The sequence below is a fragment of the Hylobates moloch genome, unplaced genomic scaffold (genome assembly GCF_009828535.3).
Source record: "Hylobates moloch isolate HMO894 unplaced genomic scaffold, HMol_V3 SCAFFOLD_23, whole genome shotgun sequence".
NCBI lineage: Eukaryota > Metazoa > Chordata > Mammalia > Primates > Hylobatidae > Hylobates > Hylobates moloch.
Genome location: NW_026652298.1, coordinates 12,022,302 through 12,050,253, shown reverse-complemented (window position 1 = coordinate 12,050,253; position 27,952 = coordinate 12,022,302). Strand labels below are relative to the sequence as shown.

General features: G+C 38.4%; 1 protein-coding gene across 8 annotated transcripts in view; it reads right to left on the bottom strand.

The window, feature by feature from the left end:
* The window catches only part of IPO11 (importin 11), a 229,996-nt gene that overhangs the window by 131,712 nt on the left and 70,332 nt on the right, over positions 1-27,952 (bottom strand). For all 8 annotated transcript variants that reach the window (XM_032145222.2, XM_032145224.2, XM_032145223.2 and 5 more), the window contains exons 10-16: positions 18,706-18,898; positions 17,837-17,989; positions 16,540-16,583; positions 14,146-14,236; positions 12,663-12,710; positions 11,824-11,929; positions 7,889-8,015 (exon numbers count right to left, since the gene is read on the bottom strand). In XM_032145222.2, coding sequence (XP_032001113.1) covers positions 7,889-8,015; positions 11,824-11,929; positions 12,663-12,710; positions 14,146-14,236; positions 16,540-16,583; positions 17,837-17,989; positions 18,706-18,898 — 762 coding nt within the window. The remainder of the gene's footprint in view (positions 1-7,888; positions 8,016-11,823; positions 11,930-12,662; positions 12,711-14,145; positions 14,237-16,539; positions 16,584-17,836; positions 17,990-18,705; positions 18,899-27,952) is intronic.

Genomic DNA, 27,952 nt, shown 5'->3' with positions numbered 1-27,952 from the left:
AGCTTGAGCCCAGAGTTTTAGACCAGCCTGGCCAACACAGTGAGACCTCGTCTCTACAAAAAATTAGCCAGGCATAGTGGTACACTCCTATAGTCCTAGCAACTCGAGAGGCTGACATGGGACAGTTGCCTGAGCCCTGGGTGTCGAGGCTGCAGTGAGTCGTGACCTGACCACAGCAGTCTAGCCTGGGCAACAAAGTGAGACCTTGTCTCCAAAAAAAAAAAAAAGGAATCAATAAACCTATTAAAATGTAAAACGTCTGCTTAACAAAGACAATAGAATGAGAATGGGAAGAGACAGAGGAATTCGACTGCATTTGTAATATTTTATTTCTTAAATATTTGAAATATACGTGGAAAATATTACAAATGAAAATATGGGTAACTGAGTGATGAGCACACAAGTGCTTCTTCTGTTAGTTGCTGAATTTTTTATTGACAAAATTCTTGCCTATGGGGTAGCCCTGCTCTTTCTACGGAGCAGCTAAAAAAAGAAAAAAAAATTAACAGCTACTTCTACTCCATCACAGCCAGTCTCCTTCTAGTAACAAAAGAATAGCACATGGACAACGGTAGTTAATCAGTATCAAATGTATCCCGATTCCTTAACAGCAGCCCTTAGGAAAGAGAATGCAGATTCTGAAAGCCAGAGAGGAATTCGATTCATCAGGATCTACATACTTGTGACACAGCAGAAGCAGTGCAGCAACTGGAGGAAGCAGCTTCTCCAGTTAGCATAGGACTTCACAAATTCTATAACATCAGAGGCCACTGGGCAGAGAATGTCTCTTACCTCTGATAGCCATGTGACAATATAAAATTACCATCTGATCTAGGGAAATATAACATATTTTTTGGTTTATTTGAAATATTGTTAACTTTTCCTCAGTGTAGCAATTTGACTTAATCGTGTGACACATATGTATACACATACATACACAATGTGTGTTTGTGTATATGTTTATATATATAAATGCATGTTTGCATATATACATACATGTCTCTATATGGTTGTACACTATTGTGTATATGTATGCATGTATAAGGTATCTCCCCACATTATATTAGCTAGCATTTCTCAAAGGTTGAAAATTAAAGCAGTATGACTTATACATTCTTGATTTTAAATGTACTTTTTAAAAAGGCCAAGGTTTACAATAACTTGGTGCCTTACTAAACAACCTTCTTAACAATTTATTGCAAAATAATAGTTACATAATAATAAAACATATGCAAAACATGTAAATGTGAGATGTAGCCACCAGAAGATATAAAGGGCAAATGCTGAACCTAAAGCAACATTTCCTCAAAGTATATTCTATGAATATTAACGTATTAGTCATGTGGGCTAGTCACAATGCAAATGTACTTTTATCTTTTTTTTTTTTTTTTTTTTTTTTTTTGAGACACAGTCTCTCACTGTCACTCAGGCTGGAGTGCAGTGGGGCAATCTTGGCTCACTGAAACCTTTGCGTCCCAGGTTCAAGCGATTCTCCTGCCTCGGCCTCCCAAGTAACTCGGACTACAAGGCGCATGCCACCATGCCCAGCTAATTTTTGTATTTTTAGTAGAGATGGGGTTTCACCATGCTGGCCAGGCTGGTCTCAAACTCCTGACCTCGTGATCAGCCCGCCTCAGCCTCCCAAAGTGCTGGGATTATAGGCGTGAGCCACCACGCATGCCACAAATGTACATTTTTAAAGGCTCTGACCAGTTGTGTAACTAAGAGGCCCGTTTGAATATTTATTTCAGAGTTTTCCAAACTTATCTGGCCATGAATCCCTTTCTCTCCAGTTACACTTGTTGATATCTGGTAGAATTAATGTTCTGTTTTTAAGGTGCTGGCTGAAATAATTCATTTTTCTCTTTCCTTTTTTAATAGACTCATTATAAAACAAGTCTAAGACCCAAGTAATTTCTGGGCCCAGTGCAGTGGCTCATGCCTATAATCCCAACACTTTGGGAGGCTGAGGTGGGTGAATCGTTTGAGTCCAGGTGTTCCAGACCAGCCTGGGCAATGTGGCGGAACACCATCTCTACAAAAAAATAGAAAAATCAGCCAGGCGTTGTGGCGCATATAGTCCCAGCCTGGGAGGCTGGGGTGGGAGGATCAGCTAAGCCCAGGACATTGAGGCTACAATGAGCTGTGACACTATCACTGCACTGCAACCTAGGCAACAAAGAGAGACTCAGTCTCCCAAAACAAAACTGAAAAAAGAAAAACTCCAAGCAACTTCTATTTCCCAATTAAGAAAACTTAATTGAAATTTAAGCCTTTTGTAACACATCCATAAATCATTTAATATCTTCTCTCTGACAGAAGAGCAAATATTTCCAACTAGGAAAGCAAAAATTTAAATCTTATGCTTTATTCTAAAGCTATTACAGAAGAAAATTAATTTTAGCAAATAGAAATTTTAGAAGTAGCTAAGTTATATTAATAAATTTCTAAGAATGTAAACCCAGTAAAATACTACAAGGCTCTCTTGTAACCTCCCATGCTTATAGTATTTATTAATTACAGAATGGTACTTAAATTCTCAAATTATTTACACAAAGCAGATAATACTTAGGTAGAAAATCCAAAGATCGGTTCTATTTGCCTTTGGAATGTATTGGGTTTCTGTAACAAATTCACCTATTTATGCTTTCCTTTAGTGAACACTACATGTAGTTTTATGTCAGCATATGTAAAAAAGGGAAGTATAGTCCAAGCCTCTGCTGACAGCCAAAAACCAGGTGGGTTCAAACTAAAAATAAGATTCCGGGCGGTAAAGGGAGGGAGACTGAGAAATGATTAAAAAAGATCTTAGCACAACTCAGGGGAGAAAAAAAAAATCACTTAATTTTACCTAAAACAAATTGAAAATCAGGAAAAGACAGCGAACATGTATATTAAGTCACTAATATATTCACCCAGGCATATAGTAAAGCACCAGTAGGAAAAAAGAAAGAAAACTATTCTTTACAATTTAAACTTCTTAAAATCATAGGCCTGCACAAAAGTATGTATCGGGAAGATGGCCGAATAGGAACAGCTCCGGTCTGCAGCTCCCAGCCTGTACGACACAGAAGACGGGTGATTTCTGCATCTCCGTTTAAGGTACCGGGTTCATCTCACTAGGGAGTGCCAAACAGTGGGTGCAGGACAGCCAGTGCAGCGCACTGTGCGCGAGCCGAAGCAGGGCTAGGCACTGCCTCACTCGGGAAGCGAAGGAGTCAGGGAGTTCCCTTTCCTAGTCAAAGAAAGGGGTAACAGACGGCACCTGGAAAATCGGGTCAGTCCCACCCTAATACTGCGCTTTTCCAATGGGCCAGGAAAACGGCACACCAGGAGATTGTGTCCCACACCTGGCTTGGAGGGTCCTATGCCCACGGAGTCTCGCTGATTGCTAGCACAGCAGTCTGAGATCAAACCGCAAGGTGGCAGCGAGGCTGGGGGAGGGGCGCCCACCATTGCCCAGGCTTGCTTAGGTAAACAAAGCAGCCAGGAAGCTCCAACTGGGTGGAGCCCACCACACCTCAAGGAGACCTGCCTGCCTCCATAGGCTCCACCTCTGGGGGCAGGGCACAGACAAACAAAAATTCAGCAGGAACCTCTGCAGACTTAAATGTCCCTGTCTGACTGACAGCTTTGAAGAGAGTAGTGGTTCTCCTAGCACACAGCTGGAGATCTGAGAACAGACAGACTGCCTCCTAAAGGGGGTCCCTCACCCCCGAGCAGCCGAACTGGGAGGCATCCCCCAGTAGGGACAGACTGACACCTCACTCGGCCAGGTACTCCTCTGAGACAAAACTTCCAGAGGCTATCAGACAGCTGAATTTGTGGTCTCACGAAAATCTGCTGTTCTGCAGCCACTGCTGCTGACACCAACCCAAACAGGGTCTGGAATGGACCTCTAGAAAACTCCAACAGACCTGCAGCTGACAGTCCTGTCTGGTAGAAGGAAAACTAACAATCAGAAAGGACATCCACACCAAAAACCCATCTGTACATCACCATCATCAAAGACCAAAAGTAGATAAAACCACAAAGATGGGGAAAAAACAGAGCAGAAAAACTGGAAACTCTAAAAAGCAGAGCACCTCTCCTCCTCCAAAGCAACGCAGTGCCTCACTAGCAACGGAACACAGCTGGACGGAGAATGACTTTGACGAGTTGAGAGAAGAAGGCTTCAGACGATCAAACTACTCTGAGCTACGGGAGGAAATTCAAAACAATAGCAAAGAAGTTAAAAACTTTGAAAAAAAATTACACGAATGGATAACTAGAATAAACAATGAAGAGAAGGGCTTAAAGGAGCTGATGGAGCTGAAAGCCAAGTTTCAAGAACTACGTGAAGATTGCAGAAGCCTCGGTAGCCGATGCAATCAACTGGAAGAAAGGGTATCAGTGATGGAAGATGAAATGAATGAAATGAAGTGAGAAGGGAAGTTTAGAGAAAAAAGAATAAAAAGAAACGAACAAAGCCTCCAAGAAATTTGGGACTATGTGAAAAGACCAAACCTACGTCTGATTGGTGTACCTGAAAGTGATGGGGAGAATGGAACCAAGTTGGAAAACACTCTGCAAGATATTATCCAGGAGAACTTCCCCGATCTAGCAAGGCAGGCCAACATTCAGATTCAGGAAATACAGAGAACGCCACAAAGATACTCCTCAAGAAGAGCACCTCCAAGACACATAATTGTCAGATTCACCAAAGTTGAAATGAAGGAAAAAATGTTAAGGGCAGCCAGAGAGAAAGGTCGGGTTACCCACAAAGGGAAGCCCATCAGACTAACAGCTGATCTCTCGGCAGAAACTCTACAAGCCAGAAGAGAGTGGGGGCCAATATTCAACATTCTTAAACAAAAGAATTTTCAACCCAGACTTTCATATCCAGCCAAACTAAGCTTCATAAGTGAAGGAGAAATAAAATACTTTACAGACAAGCAAATGCTGACTGATTTTGTCACCACCAGGCCTGCCCTAAAAGAGCTCCTGAAGGAAGCACTAAACATGGAAAGGAACAACCGGTACCAGCCACTGCAAAAACATGCCAAAACACACATGATTATCTCAGTAGATGCAGAAAAGGCCTTTGACAAAATTCAACAACCCTTCATGCTAAAAACTCTCAATAAATTAAGTATTGATGGGATGTATCTTAAAATAATAAGAGCTATCTATGACAAGCCCACAGCCAATATCATACTGAATGGGCAAAAACTGGAAGCATTCCCTTTGAAAACTGGCACAAGACAGGGATGCCCTCTCTCACCACTCCTATTCAACATAGTGCTGGAAGTTCTGGCCAGGGCAATCAGGCAGGAGAAGGAAATAAAGGGTATTCAATTAGGAAAAGAGGAAGTCAAATTGTCCCTGTTTGCAGATGACATGATTGTATATCTAGAAAACCCCACTGTCTCAGCCCAAAATCTCCTTAAGCTGATAAGCAACTTCAGCAAAGTCTCAGGATACAAAATCAATGTACAAACATCACAAGCATTCTTTTACACCAATCACAGACAAACAGAGAGCCAAATCATGAGCGAACTCCCATTCACAATTGCTTCAAAGAGAATAAAATACCTAGGAATCCAACTTACAAGAGACGTGAAGGACCTCTTCAAGGAGAACTACAAACCACTGCTCAATGAAATAAAAGAGGATACAAACAAATGGAAGAACATTCCATGCTCATGGGTTGGAAGAATCAATATCGTGAAAATGGCCATACTGCCCAAGGTAATTTATAGATTCAATGCCATCCCCATCAAGCTACCAATGACTGTCTTCACAGAATTGGAAAAAATTACTTTAAAGTTCATATGGAACCAAAAAAGAGCCCGCATCTCCAAGTCAATCCTAAGCCAAAAGAACAAAGCTGGAGGCATCACGCTACCTGACTTCAAACTATATTACAAGGCTACAGTGACCAAAACAGCATGGTACTGGTACCACAAGAGAGACATAGATCAATGGAACAGAACAGAGGCCTCAGAAATGATGCCGCATATCTACAACTATCTGATCTTTGACAAACCTGACAAAAACAAGAAATGGGGAAAGGATTCCCTATTTAATAAATGCTGCTGGGAAAACTGGCTAGCCATATGTAGAGAGCTGAAACTGGATCCCTTCCTTACACCTTATACAAAAATTAATTCAAGATGGATTAAAGACTTATATGTTAGACCTAAAACCATTAAAATCCTACAAGAAAACCTAGGCAATACCATTCAGGACATAGGCGTGGGCAAGGACTTCATGTCTAAAACACCAAAAGCAATGGCAACAAAAGCCAAAATTGACAAATGGGATCTAATTAAACTAAAGAGCTTCTGCACAGCAAAAGAAACTGCCATCAGAGTGAAGAGACAACTTACAGAATGGGAGAAAATTTTTGCAACCTACTCATCTGACAAAGGGCTAATATCCAGAATGTACAATGAACTCAAACAAATTTACAAGAAAAAAGCAAACAACCCCATCAAAAAGTGGGCAAAGGACATGAACAGACACTTCTCAAAAGAAGACATTTATGCAGCCAAAAAACATATGAAAAAATGCTCATCATCACTGGCCATCAGAGAAATGCAAATCAAAACCACAGTGAGATACCATCTCACACCAGTTAGAATGGCCATCATTAAAAAGTCAGGAAACAACAGGTGCTGGAGAGGATGTGGAGAAATTGGAACACTTTTACACTGTTGGTGGGACTGTAAACTAGTTCAACCATTGTGGAAGTCAGTGTGGCGATTCCTCAGGGATCTAGAACTAGAAATACCATTTGATCCAGCCATCCCATTACTGGGTATATACCCAAAGGATTATAAATCATGCTGCTATAAAGACACATGCACACGTATGTTTACTGCGGCACTATTCACAATAGCAAAGACTTGGAACCAACCCAAATGTCCAACAAGGATAGACTGGATTAAGAAAATGTGGCACATATACACCATGGAATACTATGCAGCCATAAAAAATGATGAGTTCATGTCCTTTGTAGGGACATGGATGAAGCTGGAAACCATCATTTTCAGTAAACTATCACAAGGACAAAAAACCAAACACCGCATGTTCTCACTCATAGGTGGGAATTGAACAATGAGAACTCATGGACACAGGAAGGGGAACATCACACTCCGGGGACTGTTGTGTGGTGGGGGGAGGGGGGAGGGACAGCATTAGGAGATATACCTAATGCTAAATGACGAGTTAATGGGTGCAGCAAAACAACATGGCACATGGATACATAGGTAACAAACCTGCACATTGTGCACATGTACCCTAAAACCTAAAGTATAATTAAAAAAAAAATCATAGGCCTGTAAAATTACTGCTACTATTTCAGTAATTTTATAATAAAGCAGTAAACCTACTGCTTTGAAGGGGGAAAAAGCAATGAAGAGCTTACTATCAAGTTTTCAGTAACATAAAATCAATAATAATATATGAATACCATAAAGAAAGAAAAATTCCTTAAAAGAGCCCAATAATTCCAAAGGCTTAAAAAAAATTCTCAAAATGAGGGACAAAGAATCAACAGTAAAGATGAAATAAATTATGATGTTATTTCAATGCCAAAGTCTATCCTGAATTTTAAAAAGAATATGTAAGCTATAAAGGGATTTTTTTTAAACTGCCTTTTTTTCCTAAGAAATTATAAATTATAATAGTAGAGCTTAATTTTTTTTTTTCAATGACTGGTAATGGGAAGGGCAAACAAGAATTAAAGATTTCCTACCCTCAAATCAAACTGCTCACCAAGGAATAACTAGTGCAGGGAAAGACCATAAACATCATAAAGAAAGACATAAACTGTTGTGAACTTGATGATTTGCACAGGTGAAACTTTAAAAACTAACTCTTTTAAGGCACTTAAGAAACATACCACTAAATCTTGATCTTGAAGCAAGTTACAGATTGCTTCATAAAGCATGGGTCTTAAGTCAGACTTGAATTTCACAGAAATCCACTGACCGATGAGCCAAATCACCCTGCGTCGCAATGGCTTATACCTAAACAGGAAAAAAATCATGAAATTAAAATGATAAATATTTTAAGAGTTCTATTTCTTTTAGTATAATTTATCATTTAAATCTAAAATGTAGTAAGAATGCAATCTGCATTTTTAATATAAAAGCTTAAAAGCAGGTGTGCTGGCTCATGCTTATAATCCCAGCACTTTGGAATGCCAAGGAGGGCAATTCACTTGAGGCCAGGAGTTGAAGACCAGTCTGGGCAACATGGTGAAACCTCATCTCTACTAAAAATACAAAAATTAGCAGGGCGTGGTGGCATGCACCTGTGGTCCCAGCTTCTTGGAAGGCTGAGGCATAAGAATCCCTTGAAACCCAGGAGACAGAGGTTGGCAATAAGCCAAGATTGTGCCACTGTACTCCAGGCTAGGCAAGAGATCAAAGTTCTGTCAAAAAAAAAAAAAAAAAAAAGCTTAAAGCCTACTTCTAAATGTACCACAGTACAAAATATTAACAATGAAGTCTTGATCTAAATAAATATTATTAAAATTTTTAGTACTTAAAAATTCCTAGGCATATATGTTGCAATCCTGATTCTTTTATCTTAAAGAACCGCAACGTAGATATGTTTCATAAAAACCAAATCCATTTGTTTTTAGCTCAAGTAACCAAAAACAGTGGCAATGCCCCAAACTCTAAAACTGGAAAGCTCCCCAAAAATAATCATAAAGAAGCTCCTGTATTTAATTTTCTACTCCAATTCTGTTAACACTCTGAAGATTATTTTCAGAACAATGTAAGAAACTTCTAGGCTTATATAAAATATTCATATAAATTTTGTGATTTCAACTAAGCTAATTTTGTAAGAGGTACACAATAACAGAATGTCACTCAAATTACCAAAATAACATATATTAACATTTCCAAAACATTTACAGTAGCATTTATATACATTTCTTTCTCTCATCATCTTCGCTGAAAGAAATCAAAGTTCAGGTAAGGAGAAAATTCATGCAGTTCAAAACATTTGTGTCCAAAATTTTCACTCATGAAGTACCTTCTTGATATTATGTAAATTTTAGTGGCAAGATGATAAATATTTCTGGGTATCAATGAAACACTTTTTTTTTTTTCCCAAAAAACTGCAATTTTAAAAGATTATCAAGCACATGGAAAAAACTGCTCATTAAAGTTGCAAAAACTGGGCCGGGTGCAGTGGCTTACACCTGTAATCCCAGTATTTGGGAGGCTGAGGTGGGCAGATCGCTTGAGCTCAGGAGTTTCAGACCAGCCTGGCCAATATGATAAAACCCTGTCTCTACCAAAACTACAAAAAGTAGCTGGGCATGGGAACACATTGTGGTCCCAGCTGCTCAGGAGGCAGAGGTAGGAGGATCACTTGAGGATCACTTCAGCCCAGGAAGCAGAGATTGCAGTGGGCCAACATCATGGCACTGCACTCTAGCCTGGGTGACAAAGTGAGACCCCATCTCAAAACTTAAATAACATAAATAATGTTACAAAAAAAAGTATGTAAGTATTCCCTGCCCCCAAGAAGTTTATAACACACCTAAAGGAATTTAAAAACACAAAGTAGTGTACCAGGACTTTAGAAAAGGAAGAGAAGAAATGGGCAGAGACAGATGGAATCTGAGCAAGTCTTTGAGATAAACAATATTGGAGCCAAAGGGTGGAAAAATGTCAAGGGACAGAAACTGTTTGAACCAAGTGACACAGGCAGAAGTAACAACTTGTGTAGAGTGAAGTAAAAGCACCAAAGAACCATTAATTCTGGGACTAAGACCATATTAGACTCTGTTCCAGATAAAGAACATGAAACTCAGAAAGGTGAAATTCCAAACTCATAGACACGACCAAACAGAGGTAAAATTATAGATCACTTTGCTATTCAATGTGTGCATTGCCTGATTTTTCCCAGACCTACTAAGTCAAAACCTAAACTTTAATAAGATAACCAGGTGACTCATATGTACATTAAAGTTTGAGAAACACTGGTCTACATCAGCTTTGTCCATTAGAAATATAATGCAGGCCACATATGTTATTTTAATTTTTTAGTATCCACATTATAAGAGAAAAGAAACGAATAAAATCTTATTCTTTGGGAGGCCAAGGCAGGCAGATCATGAGGTCAGGAGATCGAGACCATCCTGGCTAACACAGTGAAACCCCGTCTCTACTAAAAACAATACAAAAAAATTAGCCAGGCATGGTGGTGGGCACCTGTAGTCCCAGCTACTCGGGAGGCTGAGGCAGGAGAATGGCGTGAACCCAGGAGGCGGAGCTTGCAGTGAGCCGAGATCGCGCCACTGCACTCCAGCCTGGGCGACAGAGCAAGACTCCATCTCAAAAAAAAAAAAAAAAAAAAATCTTATTAATATTTTTACATATCCCAATATATCCAAAATATCATTTCAACATGTAATCAATAAATATTTTACATGGCTTTAAATTTTAAATTTAAATCAATTAAAATTGGAAAGTTGTTTCCTCAGTTGCACTAAGCACATTTCAAGTGCTCAATAGCCACAAGTAGGGAGCTTCTGCACTGGACAGTGAAGGTCTTATACTAAATAGCCTCTAGGGTTTAAGGACAACTAAACTGCACATCTGTTTTGCCAATGAAAGCTTTCTCTCCATCAAAGGCTCACTAGCTCCCTGAGACTAAGTCAGAGTCTATTTTATTTAACACCGCCTATAGGACATGGCAAATTCCAAGTGTTAAAAATATATGTTAACTGAATAAATGATCGAATAACTGAAGAGATAAACAGCTACTTACTGGTAAGAATTACTTTTAGAGTATCTCCAGCTCTACAAATTCTGTGGCTCTGAATGTGACCTTCTATGCGCTCATTAGTTTAGTCAACAAATATTAACTATTTATGACTATATGCTAAGTATTCTGATAGGCCCCAGGTATACTGAAGTGAATCAGTAGAAGTGTATCCTTCAAATTAAGAAAAAAGCCCCTTAGAATTTTTAAAAATTCTCCAATTTTAAACTAAGAAATAATTTTATAAACTATGAAAGAGGTTTTTCCTTTCATTTTATGCATTCAATACCTAAAATTTAAGTAAGCAGACAAGTGCTTAAATGTATATAAAACGTAAGAATTGGGCTGGCCGGGTGTGGTGGCATGCGCCTGTAATCCCTGCTACTCAGGAGACTGAGGCACAAGAATCGCTTGGACCCGGGAGGTGGAGGTTGCAGTGAGCTGAGATTGCACCACTGCACTCCAGGCTGGGTGACAGAATGAGACTGTTTCAAAAAAATAAAAATAATTGGGCAAATGTGCTATTAAATGTACTAAATTAATTCATTTTGTAATTCCTATTACTAAATGTAATATGAATCTGTACTATTTAATTAGGTACCTCAATTAGAACTTAGAAAGTGTATTCAAATATTTTTGCCATGCTGTCTCTACATCCTACTCTACTGTCTCCCCAGAGACTTGCAGTATGCATTATGTGATCCCAAGACACTCACCTTTCACAGATGTTACTTTGATTAGGCTACTTCTGACACTAGGCATACATCCTGCTAAGTTTCCAACTGTCTTTTTCTTAGGTATAGTTTCTTGAACTCAGAGACCTCCATCCTCCCTCATCTTTGCATAAAGTCCTCCTTTTCTCCTGCAAACTACCTGATATATCAAATACTTCCTGGATGTCAAAATTCTTATTCCTCTCCACATAAGACATTACCTAACTCATACGATTGCATTTTTTAAATTGTAAGCCATTTTAATGCCTTCGTGTCTTCATTAATAAAATAAATAAGGTAAAGTAAGTGTATAATAAATATAAAATTTTCTACTTGCCTATTGTGAATGACTTGTAATTCTGGAAGAAGCTGGTTTTTAAACCACTGGTCAAAATCAACACTGTCAAAGAGCTCATAAGCAGCTAATCCAACAGCATTATACACTGAGAAGAAAATTTAAGAAAAAAATTTAAAGGTTTCAGATATCAGATCTGTATGAAACATATGTTAATTAAAGGAAACACAATATGTTAATCAGGGAAATTATTTAAGTAGAAATAATTTAAGTAGAAGAAATAATTTAAGTTATTTTAGAAACACTATTTTACTTCATGTTTTTCCTAAATATTCCTTACTACTTTCAAACAGATAATTCAATTCATTCTAAAATATTTAAGTTCAACTATAAAAATTATAAAATAATGCCTGCTTCTAAAATGGATGTAATATCCATTGAGCCTCAACTCAACCTTTAACCCCAATGTTCCAGTTAAACCAAAATAGTCACAATTCAAATTCTAACTGTGCTTCTTCCTCTTTCTTTCAAGTCTTTGTACTTATTGCTCCATCTCCCTGGAATGCACCACCCTCTTTCCACCACCACCTCCTCGCACGTGTAACTCCTACTTATCCTTGTGTTCTTCCATTACACTTCTTTGGGAATCTTTCCTTAGACACACCAAACTACCTGGTGATCATCACCTACTTTAGCATTAACTATCCTGTATAGCATTATTATAATGCATTATCTGTTTACTTGGTTATCTCCCCAATCAGATTGTTCCGGTATTTTAGTTACTCTTGTATCTCAACACCCTCAGCACAAAATCTACCACAAAACAGACTCTCCATCTACTGAATAAATAAATGCTTCTAAATCACTTAAGTTTAACATACCAGCATCTTTGATTAACAGTGCATTCATATCTTCCACATTTGTGGGTCCTAAAAAAAAATATATATATAGGTATCAGTACAAGCAAATAAAACTAGTTTTTTAAAAAATTTATATTTAAACACAATTTGTTAGTTTCCCAATTCAATTAAGTATAACACATTTCATGGTGTCAAACATGGACACAAGTACAAAGCGAAAGTCTAAGTTTTATGATTATCATTAGACAACACAGGATTAAAAACCATTATAGCATATTTGAAAAATGTTATGACAAGCAATATTCTAGAAAATATACACCACAAAATGCTAATGTGCTATATACCACAAAATTATTTTTTTTGAGACAAGGTCTTGCTTTGTCACCCAGGGCTGGAGTACAGTGGAGTGATCTCAGTTCACTGCAGCCTCAATCTCCTGGGCTCAAATGATCCTCCCACCTCAGCCTTCTGAATAGCTGGGACTACAGGTACTAACCACCAGGCCCAGCTAATTTTCCTAATTTTTGTAGTGACAGGTTTTTGCCATGTTGTACAGGCTGGTCTGGGACTCCTGGGCTCAAGTGATCTGCCCACCTCAGCCTCCCAAAGTGCTGGAATTACAGGCCTGAGTCACCATGCCTAGCCAACACTCATTCTGACAACATGCTCTTCTCTAGGATACACCACTACACCTGGCATTTTTACGAGGCTTTTACTTACTCACATCCCTATAGGTGAAAATCTCAGGTTCTGTCCTTGAGATCCTCTTTTCTTTTCCCAAGGGTCCTTATATACATGCACTCCAAAAGTATATCTCTATCTCCTACCACTTCTAGTGAGGTAACTGTTTCCTTGTCATTAAGGCTCAAAAGTTTAGGATCATCTTTGATCCCTTTTCCTTGCCTAGCACATTCAATCAGTTGCCAAAAGTCAATCAAGTAACAATAGTTACTGATTATGCCCAGCACTGGGAATAAGGTATAAACAAAACAGACGTGATCAATGCCCCTAGGACTTACACTCTAGCAGAAAAGACAGAAATCATAAATCAATGTTAGTTAATAGGCAGATAATTAGTTACTTGTGTACAAAGTGCAATCATCAAGTGTCAAAAATTTACATCATCATTTTCTCTCAAATCCATAATCAGTTATTTCCATTCCCATTGCCACCATTCTAAGAGAGGCTAACACTATTTTAACCTTTTATCACTATTTCTCACAACATGCTCCAGATAGACTTTCTGCAAGCAGTATGACTACTGTTTTGCTTTTGCTTCTATTGTATTTGTTACAGGAAAATTTATCATCTTCCAAACTATAATTCAAGGCCTATCTCAAATGCCACTCCTTTGGAAGATAATAAGTTTTAAAATTGTTTTTCTCAAATTCATATTCATTATATGACCCAGGAAACAGTACAGTATGCATTGTAGGCACTCAGACTATTTCTTAACTAAACGTTAAATAGATTAACTCAAAGTTAATCACAAAATATGCCTTACCTTGAAGTGTTTGCATCATTTCTAGAAGTACAGGAGTAAGAGTCTGATTATATTCATGGAATATATCTATAAATAATACTTCAGTGCATGGCTGGAGAGGGAAAAATACAAATTTCTCATCAAAACAGTTGCATACTATATTGACTAATTCTTTAATAAAGCAAATACTTAATCTTAAAATTCTAAAACTTTGAAAATGTTTCCAACTTTTGATTTGTTAAAAAAAAAAACAAAGTAAGGTTACCACTTTTCTGTAACCAACACAAAGGAAAACAAAATCGAATTATAATAAGAGGAAGTTGATTTCTTTATTTCAATCATTTGTCATTATGCATTCAAAAACTTAAAACTATGGCAAGCAAAGTGTACATTTTAAATTAATCATACCTTAAATTTAAAAAGCATTCTGTAGCCACCCATTTATAGTTCAGTACTATAAATGGCTGACTATCCCAAGATTCTTTTTTTTTTTTTTTTTTTTTGAGACACAGTCTCACTCTATCACCAGGCTGGAGTGCAGGGACACGATTTCGGCTCACTGCAACCTCCACCTCCCAGGTTCAAGCGATTCCCCTGCTCCAGCCTCCCGAGTAGCTATTATGTATTTTCTTAGCAATGATATAATAAGCAAAAACAGGAATTCCAATTTGCCAAATAAAGTAGCCTTTCTCTTAACAAACACAAGCGGTAACAGAAATTAGCATTAACTACATTTTAAAAAATGATTCATTTGGTTCTTAAAAGTACTGAATCATTTCACATTGCATGCTGCTATTAAAACATCTAACATACCCCATAAATATGTACACCTACTATGTACCCACAAAAAAATTTTTTAAATAATTTTTTTATTTAAATTAAAAAAAAGAATTTAATCACTAGATCGTTCACAATATTTAAATTTTTTAATTAAATTTTTAAGGTATTGTGTGGTGTTTTAAAAGGAACATTACAGATATACACACTGAAATATGCTCAGAGGATGTGTCATCTCAGGTAACCATCAACATTGGGAGATGTTTACAGGAAGCTAAAGTAGCCATGAGTTGATAACTAATAAACTAGCTTATCATGAAGGGCTCATTATATTATTCTATTTTTTAATATGTTTAAACTTCTCCATAAAAGAAACTTTTAAAAATTAAAGGAATGAAATTTTTTAAAGTTTTAAAGTCACCAGTAATCTCTCTGGTTAACAACTGTAAGTTTATGAGTCTAAAAACATTAAAGATAACATTTTTAGAAAACAAATAGCAAATTATGTAAATTATGTAAGCGCAAATCTTAAAAAGACCAGCTCAAACATCACATCTGGTAATGGCAAAACATTTGTCATATTAATAAATGTGTTGTAAAAGTATCCTATAACTGAAAGCAACGGGCTAGTCTCTGAGAATCACACGAAGTGGTAAGAGAAATAACATACCAAAAGAAACTTTACTAATGAAATACATAGAAGGAAAAAATTCTAGCTTAAGAATGGCAGCTTTCACTTTGACATACATTTTCTATTTGTGCAATGACAATTATTTCCCAAGCAATGTACTAAAAGATGAAGAAAAAATTCGTTTTCCAACCCCAAGTTAAACAAAAGAAAAGGCTGGGCGCAGTGGCTCACGCCTGTAATCCCAGCACTTAGGGAGACGGCGGCGGGTGGATCACGAGGTCAGGAGATAGAGACCATCCTGGCTAACAAGGTGAAACCCCGTCTCTACTAAATAAACAAAAAATTAGCCAGGCAGAGTGGCCGGCGCCTGTATTCCCAGCTACTCAGGAGGCTGAGGCAGGAGAATGGCGTGAACCCAGGGGGCGGAGCTTGCAGTGAGCCGAGATGCACCATTGCACTCCAGCCTGGGTGACAGAGCGAGACTCCGTCTCAAAAAAAAGAAAGAAACTCAGATTAAACGTCATAATTTAACATGAATATAGTTCTTAGTTTCTTATAAACAGTTTCTTATCTGTCTGACTTAATGTTGGGAATCTTTAATTTTTTTTTTTTTTTTTTTTTAAGAGACAGGGTTTTGCTTTGTAATCCAGGCTGGAATGCAGTGGCATGATCATGGCACACTGCAGCCTCAACCTCCTAGGCTCAAACAATCCTCCTGCCTCAGAGTCCTGAAGAGTTGCGACTACAGGTATGCGCCACCACTCTGGTCTAATTTTTTTTTCCTTTTTTTACTTTTTGCAGAGACAGGGTGTCACTATGTTTACCAGGCGGTCTTGAATTTCTGGCCTCAAGCGATCCTCCCACCTTGGCTTCCCAAAGTGCTAGGATTAAAGTGTGAGCCACCATGCCCAGCAAATGTTTGGAATCTTTAAGAGTGTCATTCTCTACTAAGAGCTTTAGAAGGATTAAGCTTTCCCCTATCAATTTTTCTTGCAATTAATACTTACCCTCAAACTATATTTCCAAGAATCTCCTCCTGTTTCTTCCACTGCTGCAATTAAAAATATGTAATAATGACATTTTCAACATCTTGGTTTAGAAAACAAAGATTTGAATAACATCAGTATAATATTTCTGTGAACTGTTTTAAACATAACATTAAGAGCAAATCCTTGGGAACACAGGCCTTACACAGATTTTGTTACTATATGCTACGGATCACAGCTGTGTATCTCACAGTCGTCTATTAAGTGCTTACTAGATCCATAAGCATTCTCATTTTCGATAAAAACTCTTTATGGAAAAAAGCTCAAAGTAGTTGTCATTTCCAGGGTATCTGCTATCACCTGATCCAATATCACTAGAATTCTGAGAATCATTTCATTTCAATACAGTAATCATGTTTCACTAGGTACAATAATTACTCACACTCTCCATAAATTTCTTGTATTTAAAGAAAAATACTTCAGGGCTCTTAAAAATTTAGGGACTCAATGCTTCATGTTACAATATTGTACGTACTGTATAAAGAAAGCAAATTGAAAAAAGATGTTTCAGAAAAAAGAAAAAAAAAAACAAGAAAAGACATGTTGTACAGTACAATGCTGTATTAAAACTAAAATTACTTTTAAAAACCAAAAGCATGGTGAAGTATTACAAAAACTTTTGGGCACTCTTAAAATATTAGGAAACATGTGTAACTACACAAGGGCATGCAACCAAAGGGAAAAGGGAGGCTAAAATCTAGCCTATGTCCCACCATAGCTTAAGTAATTCACATACAAGTACTTTATTAGACACATGATTTCTTGATTTTCTATAGCAAGGGTCCCAATAGACTTATTCTACTTATCTATCTAGTACTAAAATTCAAACAGATATAAAGATGTCCTGTCCAAAACAAAACAAAAAAAAATCTATTCATCAAAAACCTCCAAGTTTCTTTGCAAGAATTTCTACAAATAAAAAATAATATGGAATGAATCACAAAATAGAAACTGACCTGATAAGAGAGAGTTAATTTTATACTTTTGTTTGAAGCTACATGATATATTTGTAAAGGAATCTAAAAACTAAAAAGGTCTTTTCCTGGACAAAATTCTACATCATATTTGCATAAGTCATTCATTTTCTGCTTCTCAATTTGTTCTAATGGATAACAACGAAAGAGTAAGTTAATTTTAAAAAATCAAGATTTCCACATCAAAAGTGCTGTATGAAAATACAATATTATACCTATCAATCAAACAGATATTTATAGAAAGGGGAGAAAAGTCATGCTAACACTAAAAAATTAATTCTTACTAAAGCCTTCTGGGTCTTCTTCCCACATTGTCAGTTCTTCTTCAGTTAACAGAAAATAATGAGAGACTAATCTTCTACATATCTCTGTCAAAGTAGGATATGTGAAGAATGCCATCTTAATCTTATGGGCTTCAAGAGTTTCAGGGCTGCTATCTAGAAAAATGACATTTCCAAGTTAATTGTATAGCCAAACATTGTAGCTACATTGGATTATGTAACTTAATAAATAAAAAATACACTCTCAGGGAAAAAGTTACACTTATGTATAAATTTTCATTTTTATTATAAACAAATCTCAAAGATACTCTTTCCATACAACACACCCACATCAATCTTGCCTCTGGCATTACAGCTTATATATTACCATGCAATACTATCACAGCATACTGAAATAACTTCCTCATAATGTAGAGGGTGTGGGGGGGTGTATGCATGTGTTTCTCTCTCCCCCACCAACAAGACTTCTTCATTCATCTTGGCACACACGCATACGAATGAATTTCAAATAATATAACAATTTAACCTGTCTAGAAACAATCACACTTTATATAAAGTCAGAGAAAGCTTTTATTTGTTCAAATGAATACACTCTACAATATGAGCTGCAGTGATAACTATAGTACCTAATTCTTAAAGTCTCTAAGCTTCAACCAATTTGTGCTACAAAAAATGGCTTATTAAATGCACTATGTTGTTTTTAAAAGCTAGTATAAACATACTAAAGCCTATAATCCTTGTATCTTTTTCATGTCCCAGCAACAATTTATTTTTCAGACTAAAATAACATTTTTTTAAAAGTTTATAATTATAGCAATTATATCACACTTAAGATTAAAATAATTCTTTTAAACGGCCAATAAAGCAATTACCTTCAAAATTTTTGGATGGCTTATAAGCATAATTTTTGACAATCATCTTAATAAGATTCATACATTGGACAATGAATCGTTCAAATGTAACGCCTTCACCAACTTCTGTAAAAACATAGCTTACAGAAAATTCCAGTGATCTCTGAATTAGAGGAGTAAATGAAAAGGGATGCTGATCCAAGAAGTCCAAAAGCTGTAAAATAAATAAATAAATAAATAAAAATTAAAATGTATTTTCCCCAAATTCATATTGGAATATAATCACTCCAATTATAACTTTACTAATAATCATTTAGCAGTTTGAACCTTAGTGTGGAGTCTATGTTCACTCAGTTTTACATGTATCATAACTCTTCTTGAAGAACATCATATAATGAGGATTACGTTAGATTATATCTGATAATAAGAACTTTCTATTATTTTCAGTACAGAAACCAAAACAGACCCAATTCATACTTAATTTTATAACAATGGGTAAATATGATACCAAATGCTTAAATATACAATAGACCTTTAAAAGTAACAGACTAAGGAAAAGAATTTAAATATTATCTTCCCTTTCCCATATGAATTATATTTTAATGTATCAAATAGCTGAGGAGGGAGAGGTCTTCTTTATAGAAGAATTTCAGCTAATAAATGCAAAAGGAACAACAGAATTAGAATGCCATCATTTTGTAACTCCTGATCAAATAATGGATCTAGGCAAATGATGATCAACAGCTGTTAAAAGAAAAGAAAAGCTGCTGAGGAAATTTGATAGATCACTCATCAATCTTAGCCACAGAAAAAGAAACCAATGAGAACAAAGACACAACGTACCAGAATCTCTGGGACACATTTAAAGCAGTGTGTAGAGCGAAATTTATAGCACTAAATGCCCACAAGAGAAAGCAGGAAAGATCTAAAATCGACACCCTCACATTACAATTAAAAGAACTAGAGAAGGAAGAGCAAACACACGCCAAAGCTAGCAGAAGGCAAGAAATAACTAAGATCAGAGCAGAACTGAAGGAGACAGAGACACAAAAAAACCTTTCAAAAAACAGATGAATCCAGGAGCTGGTTTTTTTTTTTGAAAAGATCAACAAAAGTGATAGACCGCTAGGAAGACTAATAAAGAAGAAAAGAGAGAAGAATCAAACAGACACAATAAAAATGATAAGAGTATCACCACCAATCCCACAGAAATACTAACATCAGAGAACACTGTAAACACTTCTACGCATATAAACTAGAAAATCTACAAGAAATGGATAAATTCCTGGACACATACACCCTCCCAAGACTAAACCAGGAAGAAGTTGAATCTCTGAATAGACCAATTTCAGGCTCTGAAATTGAGGCAATAATCAATAGCCCACCAATCAAAAAAAGTCCCGGACCAGACAGATTCACAGCTGAATTCTACCAGAGGTACAAAGAGAAGCTGGTACCATTCCTTCTGAAACTATTCCAATCAATAGAAAAAGAGGGAATCCTCCCTAAATCCCTTTATGAGGCCAGCATCATCTTGATACCAAAGCCTCGCAGAGATACAACAAAAAAAAGTGAATTTTAGACCAATATCCCTGATGAACATCAATGCAAAAATCCTCAATAAAATACTGGCAAACAAACCGAATCCAGCAGCACATCAAAAAGCTTACCCACCATGATCAAGCTGGCTTCATTCCTGGGATGCAAGGCTGGTTCAACATATGCAAATCAATAAACGTAATCCATCACATAAACAGACCCAAAGATAAAAACCACATGATTATCTCAATAGATGCAGAAAAGGCCTTTGACAAAATTCAACAGCCCTTCATCCTAAAAACTCTCAATAAACTAGGTACTGATGGAATGTATCTCAAAATAATAAGAACTATTTATGACAAACTCACAACCAATATACTGAATGGGCAAAAACTGGAAGCATTCTCTTTGAAAACTGGCACAAGACAGGGATACCCTCTCTCACCACTCCTATTCAACATAGTGTTGGAAGTTCTGGCCAGGGCAATCAGGCAAGAGAAAGAAATAAATGGTATTCAATTAGGAAAAGAGGAAGTCAGCCAGGCGCGGTGGCTCATGCCTGTAATCCCATTTCTTTCGGAGGCCAAGGCGGGCGGATCACAAGCTCAGGAGATAGAGACCATCCTGGCTAACATGGTGAAACCCTGTCTCTACTAAAAATACAAAAAAAAATTAGCCGGGCATGGTGGCGGGTACCTGTAGTCCCAGCTACTCAGGAGGCTGAGGCAGGAGAATGGCGTGAACCCAGGAGACAGAGCTTGCAGTGACCCAAGATCACTCCACTGTACTCCAACCTGGGCGACAGAGCAAGACTCTGTGTCCAAAAAAAAAAAAAAAAAAAAAAAAAACAAGTTAAAGAGGAAGTTAAATGTCCCTGTTTGCAGATGACATGATTGTACATTTAGAAAACCCCATCATCTCAGCCTAAAATCTCCTTAAGCTGATAAGCAACTTCAGCAAAGTCTCAGGATACAAAAATAATGTGCAAAAATCACAAGCATTCCTACATAACAATAATAGACAAACAGCCAAATCATAAGTGAACTCCCATTCACAACTGCTACAAAGAGAATAAACCTAGAATCCAACTTACAAGGGATGTGAAGGACTTCTTCAAGGAGAACTACAAACCACTGCTCAACAATATAAGAGGACACAAACAAATAGAAGAACATTCCATGCTCGTGCATAGAAAGAATGAATATTGTGAAAATGGCCATACTGCTCAAGGTAATTTATAGATTCAATGCCATCTCCATCAAGCCAGCAATGACTTTCTTCACAGAATTGGAAAAAAACTACTTTAAAGTTCATATGGAACCAAAAAAGAGCCCGCGTTGCCAAGACAGTCCTAAGCCAAAAAGAACAAAGCTGGAGGCATCACGCTACCTGACTTCGAACTATACTACAAGACTACAGTAACCAAAACAGCATGGTACTGGTACCAAAACAGAGACATAGACCAATGGAACAGAACAGAGGCCTCAGAAATAACACTACACATCTACAACCATCTGATCTTTGACAAACCTGACAAAAACAAGCAATGGGGAAAGGATTCCCTATTTAATAAATGGTGCTGGGAAAACTGGCTAGCCATATGTAGAAAGCTGAAACTGGATCCCTTCCTTACACCTTATACAAAAATTAATTCAAGATGGATTAAAGACTTAAATGTTAGACCTAAAACCATAAAAACCCTAAAGAAAACCTAGGCAATACCATTCAGGACATAGGTATGGGCAAAGACTTCATGACTAAAACACCAAAAGCAATGGCAACAAAAGCCAAAATTGACAAATGGGATCTAATTAAATTAAAGAGCTTCTGCACAGCAAAAGAAAACTACCATCAGAGTGAACAGGCAACCTACAGAATGGGAGACAATTTTTGCAATCTACCCATCTGACAAAGGGCTAATATCCAGAATCTACAAACAACTTAAACAAATTCACAAGAAAAAATCAAACAACCCTATCAAAAAGTGGGCAAAGGATATGAACACACACTTCTCAAAAGCAGACATTTATGCAGCCAACAGACACATGACAAAATGCTCATCATCACTGGCCATCAGAGAAATGCAAATCAAAACCACAATGAGATACCATCTCACACCAGTTAGAATGGTGATCATTTAAAAGGAAACAACAGGTGCTGGAGAGGATGTGGAGAAATAGGAACACTTTTACACTGTTGGGGGGACTGTAAACTGGTTCAACCATTGTGGAAGACAGTGTGGCGATTCCTCAAGGATCTAGAACTAGAAATACCATTTGACCCAGCCATCTCATTACTGGGTATATACCCAAAGGATTATAAATCATGCTACTATAAAGACACAGGCACACGTATGTTTATTGAGGTGCTATTCACAATAGCAAAGACTTGGAACCAACCCAAATGTCCATCAACAATAGACTGGATTAAGAAAATGTGGCACATATATACCATGGAATACTATGCAGCCATAAACAAGGATGAGTTCACATCCTTTTGTAGGGACATGGATGAAGCTGGAAACCATCCTTCTGAGCAAACTATCGCAGGACAGAAAACCAAACACCGCATGTTCTCACTCATAGGTGGGAATCAAACAATGAGAACACTTGGACAAAGGGTGGGGAACATCACACACCAGGGCCTGTCGTGGGGTGGTGGAATGGAGGAGGGATAGCATTAGGAGAAATACCTAATGTAAATAACGAGTTAATTGGTGCAGCCAATCAACATGGCACAATTATACATACGTAACATGAAATTGCAGGCCTGGCGCGGTGGCTCACGCTTGTAATCCCAGCACTTTGGGAGGCTGAGGTCGGCGGATCACGAGGTCAGGAGATCGAGACCACGGTGAAACACCGTCTCTACTAAAAATACAAAAAATTAGCCAGGCGTGGTGGCGGGCGCCTGTAGACCCAGCTACTCGGGGGGCTGAGGCAGGAGAATGGAGTGAACCCAGGAGGCGGAGCTTGCAGTCAGCCGAGATTGCGCCACTGCACTCCGGCCTGGGTGACAGAGCGAGACTCCGTCTCAAAAAAAAAAAAAGAGAGGCGTGGCCAAGATGGCCGAATAGGAACAGCTCCGGTCTCCAGCTCCCAGCCCCAGCGACACAGAAGACGGGTGATTTCTGCATTTCTGCTTGAGGTACTGGTTTCATCTCACTAGGGAGTGACTAACAGCGGGTGCAGGACAGTCGGTGAAGCGCACTGTGCGCGAGCCGAAGCAGGGCGAGGCATTGCCTCACTCGGGAAGCGCAAGGGGTCAGGGAGTTCCCTTTCCTAGTCAAAGAAAGGGGAAACAGACGGCACCTGGAATATCCGGTCAGTCCCATCCTAATACTGCGCTTTTCCAATGGGCCTGGAAAACGGCACACTAGGAGATTGTGTCCCGCACCTGGCTCGGAGGGTCCTATGCCCACGGAGTCTCGCTGATTGCTAGCACAGCAGTCTGAGATCAAGCTGCAAGGCTGCAGCGAGGCTGGGAGAGGGGCGCCCACCATTGCCCAGGCTTGCTTAGGTAAACAAAGCAGCCAGGAAGCTCAAACTGGGTGGAGTCCACCACAGCTCAAGGAGGCCTGCCTGCCTCTGTAGGCTCCACCTCTGGGGGCAGGGCACAGACAAACAAAAACTCAGCAAGAACCTCCACAGACTTAAATGTCCCTGTCTGACTGACAGCTTTGAAGAGAGTAGTGGTTCTCCCAGCACGCAGCTGGAGATCTGAGAACGGACAGACTGCCTCCTAAAGTGGGTCCCTCACCCCTGAGCAGCCTAACTGGGAGGCACCCCCCCACTAGGGTCAGACTGACACCTCATTCAACCGGGCACTCCTCTGAGACAAAACTTTCAGAGGAACTATCAGACAGCTGAATTTGTGGTCTCACGAAAATCCGCTGTTCTGCAGCCACCGCTGCTGACACCCAGCCAAACAGGGTCTGGAGTGGACCTCTAGTAAACTCCAACAGACCTGCAGCTGAGGGTCCTGTCTGGTAGAAGGAAAACTAACACACAGAAAGGACATCGACACCAAAAACCCATCTGTACATCACCATCATCAAAGACAAAAAGTAGATAAAACCACAAAGATGGGGAAAAAACAGAGCAGAAAAACTGGAAACTCTAAAAAACAGAGCACCTCTCCTCCTCCAAAGGAACGCAGTTCCTCACCAGCAACGGAACAAAGCTGGATGGAGGATGACTTTGATGAGTTGAGAGAAGAAGGCTTCAGACGATCAAACTACTCTGACCTACGAGAGGAAATTCAAAACAATAGCAAAGAAGTTAAAAACTTTGAAAAAAAATTAGAAGGATGGATAACTAGAATAACCAATGGAGAGAAGGGCTTAAAGGAGCTGATGGAGCTGAAAGCCAAGTTTCGAGAACTACGCGAAGATTGCAGAAGCCTCAGTAGCAGATGCGATCAACTGGAAGAAAGGGTATCGCTGATGGAAGATGAAATGAATGAAATGAAGAGAGAAGGGAAGTTTAGAGAAAAAAGAATAAAAAGAAATGAACAAAGCCTCCAAGAAATTTGGGACTATGTGAAAAGACCAAACCTACGTCTGATTGGTGTACCTGAAAATGATGGGGAGAATGGAACCAAGTTGGAAAACACTCTGCAAGATATTATCCAGGAGAACTTCCCCCAATCTAGCAAGGCAGGCCAGCATTCAGATTCAGGAAATACAGAGAACGCCACAAAGATACTCCTCGAGAAGGGCAACTCCAAGACACATAATTGTCAGATTCACCAAAGTTGAAATGAAGGAAAAAATGTTAAGGGCAGCCAGAGAGAAAGGTCGGGTTACGCACAAAGGGAAGCCCATCAGACTAACAGCTGATCTCTCAGCAGAAACTCTACAAGCCAGAAGAGAGTGGGGGCCGATATTCAACATTCTTAAAGAAAAGAATTTTCAACCCAGAATTTCCTATCCCGCCAAACTAAGCTTCATAAGTGAAGGAGAAATAAAATACTTTACAGACAAGCAAACGCTGAGTGATTTTGTCACCACCAGGCCTGCCCTAAAAGAGCTCCTGAAGGAAGCACTAAACATGGAAAGGAACAACCAGTACCAGCCACTGCAAAAACACGCCAAATTGTAAAGACCATCGAGGCTAGGAAGAAACTATAGCAACTAACGAGCAAAATAACCAACTAACATCATAATGACAGGATCAGATTCACACATAACAATATTAACGTTAAATGTAAATGGGCTAAATGCTCCAATCAAAAGACACAGACTGGCAAACTGGATAAGGAGTCAGGACCCATCAGTGTGCTGTATTCAGGAAACCCATCTCACGTGCAGAGACACACATAGACTCAAAATAAAGGGATGGAGGAAGATCTATCAAGCAACTGGAAAACAAAAAAAGGCAGGGGTTGCAATCCTAGTCTCTGATAAAATAGACTTTAAACCAACAAAGATCAAAAGAGACAAAGAAGGCCATTACATAATGGTAAAGGGATCAATTCAACAAGAAGAGCTAACTATCCTAAATATATATGCACCCAACACAGGAGCACCCAGATTCATAAAGCAAGTCCTCAGTGACCTACAAAGGGACTTAAACTCCCACACAATAATAATGGGAGATTTTAACACCCCACTGTCAGCATTAGACAGATCAACGAGACAGAAAGTTAACAAGGATATCCAGGAATTGAACTCAGCTCTACATAAAGTGGACCTAATAGACATCTACAGAACTCTCCACCCCAAGTCAACAGAATATACATTTTTTTCAGCACCACACCACACCTATTCCAAAATTGACCACATAGTTGGAAGTAAAGCTCTCCTCAGCAAATGTAAAACAACAGAAATTATAACAAACTGTCTCTCAGACCACAGTGCAATCAAACTAGAACTCAGGATTAAGAAACTCACTCAAAACCGCTCAACTACATGGAAACTGAACAACCTGCTCCTGAATGACTATTGGGTACATAATGAAATGAAGGCAGAAATAAAGATGTTCTTTGAAACCAACGAGAACAAAGACACAACATACCAGAATCTCTGGGACACATTCAAAGCAGTGTGTAGAGGGAAATTTATAGCACTAAATGCCCACAAGAGAAAGCAGGAAAGATCCAAAATTGACACCCTAACATCACAATTAAAAGAACTAGAAAAGCAAGAGCAAACACATTCAAAAGCTAGCAGAAGGCTAGAAATAACTAAAATCAGAGCAGAACTGAAGGAAATAGAGACACAAAAAACCCTTCAAAAAATTAATGAATCCAGGAGCTGGTTTTTTGAAAAGATCAACAAAATTGATGGACCGCTAGCAAGACTAATAAAGAAGAAAAGAGAGAAGAATCAAATAGATGCAATAAAAAACGAAAAAGGGGATATCACCACCGATCCCACAGAAATACAATCTACCATCAGAGAATACTACAAACAACTCTATGCAAATAAGCTAGAAAATCTAGAAAAAATGGATAAATTCCTCGACAAATACACCCTCCCAAGACTAAACCAGGAAGAAGTTGAATCTCTGAATAGACCAATAACAGGTTCTGAAATTGTGGCAATCATCAATAGCTTACCAACCAAAAAGAGTCCAGGACCTGATGGATTCACAGCTGAATTCTACCAGAGGTACAAGGAGGAACTGGTACCATTCCTTCTGAAACTATTCCAATCAATAGAAAAAGAGGGAATCCTCCCTAACACATTTTATGAAGCCAGCATCGTCCTGATACCAAAACCTGGCAGAGACATAACCAAAAAAAAAATTTCAGACCAATATCCTTGATGAACATTGATGCAAAAATCCTCAATAAAATACTGGCAAACCAAATCCAGCAGCACATCAAAAAGCTTATCCACCATGATCAAGTGGGCTTCATCCCTGGGATGCAAGGCTGGTTCAACATACGCAAATCAATAAATGTAATCCAGCATATAAACAGAACCAAAGACAAAAACCACATGATTATCTCAATAGATGCAGAAAAGGCCTTTGACAAAATTCAACAACCCTTCATGCTAAAAACTCTCAATAAATTAGGTATTGATGGGACGTATCTCAAAATAATAAGAGCTATCTATGACAAACCCACAGCCAATATCATACTGAATGGGCAAAAACTGGAAGCATTCCCTCTGAAAACTGGCACAAGACAGGGATGCCCTCTCTCACCGCTCCTTTTCAACATAGTGCTGGAAGTTGTGGCCAGAGCAATCAGGCAGGAGAAGGAAATAAAGGGTATTCAATTAGGAAAAGAGAAAGTCAAATTGTCCCTGTTTGCAGATGACATGATTGTATATCTAGAAAACCCCATTGTCTCAGCCCAAAATCTCCTTAAGCTGATTAGCAACTTCAGCAAAGTCTCAGGATACAAAATTAATGTACAAAAATCACACGCATTCTTGTACACCAATAACAGACAAACAGAGCCAAATCATGAGTGAACTCCCATTCACAATTGCTTCAAAGAGAATAAAATACCTAGGAATCCAACTTACAAGGGATGTGAAGGACCTCTTCAAGGAGAACTACAAACCACTGCTCAATGAAATAAAAGAGGATACAAACAAATGGAAGAACATTCCATGCTCATGGGTTGGAAGAATCAATATTGTGAAAATGGCCATACTGCCCAAGGTCATTTATAGATTCAATGCCATCCCCATCAAGCTACCAATGACTTTCTTCACAGAATTGGAAAAAACTACTTTAAAGTTCATATGGAACCAAAAAAGAGCCCGCAT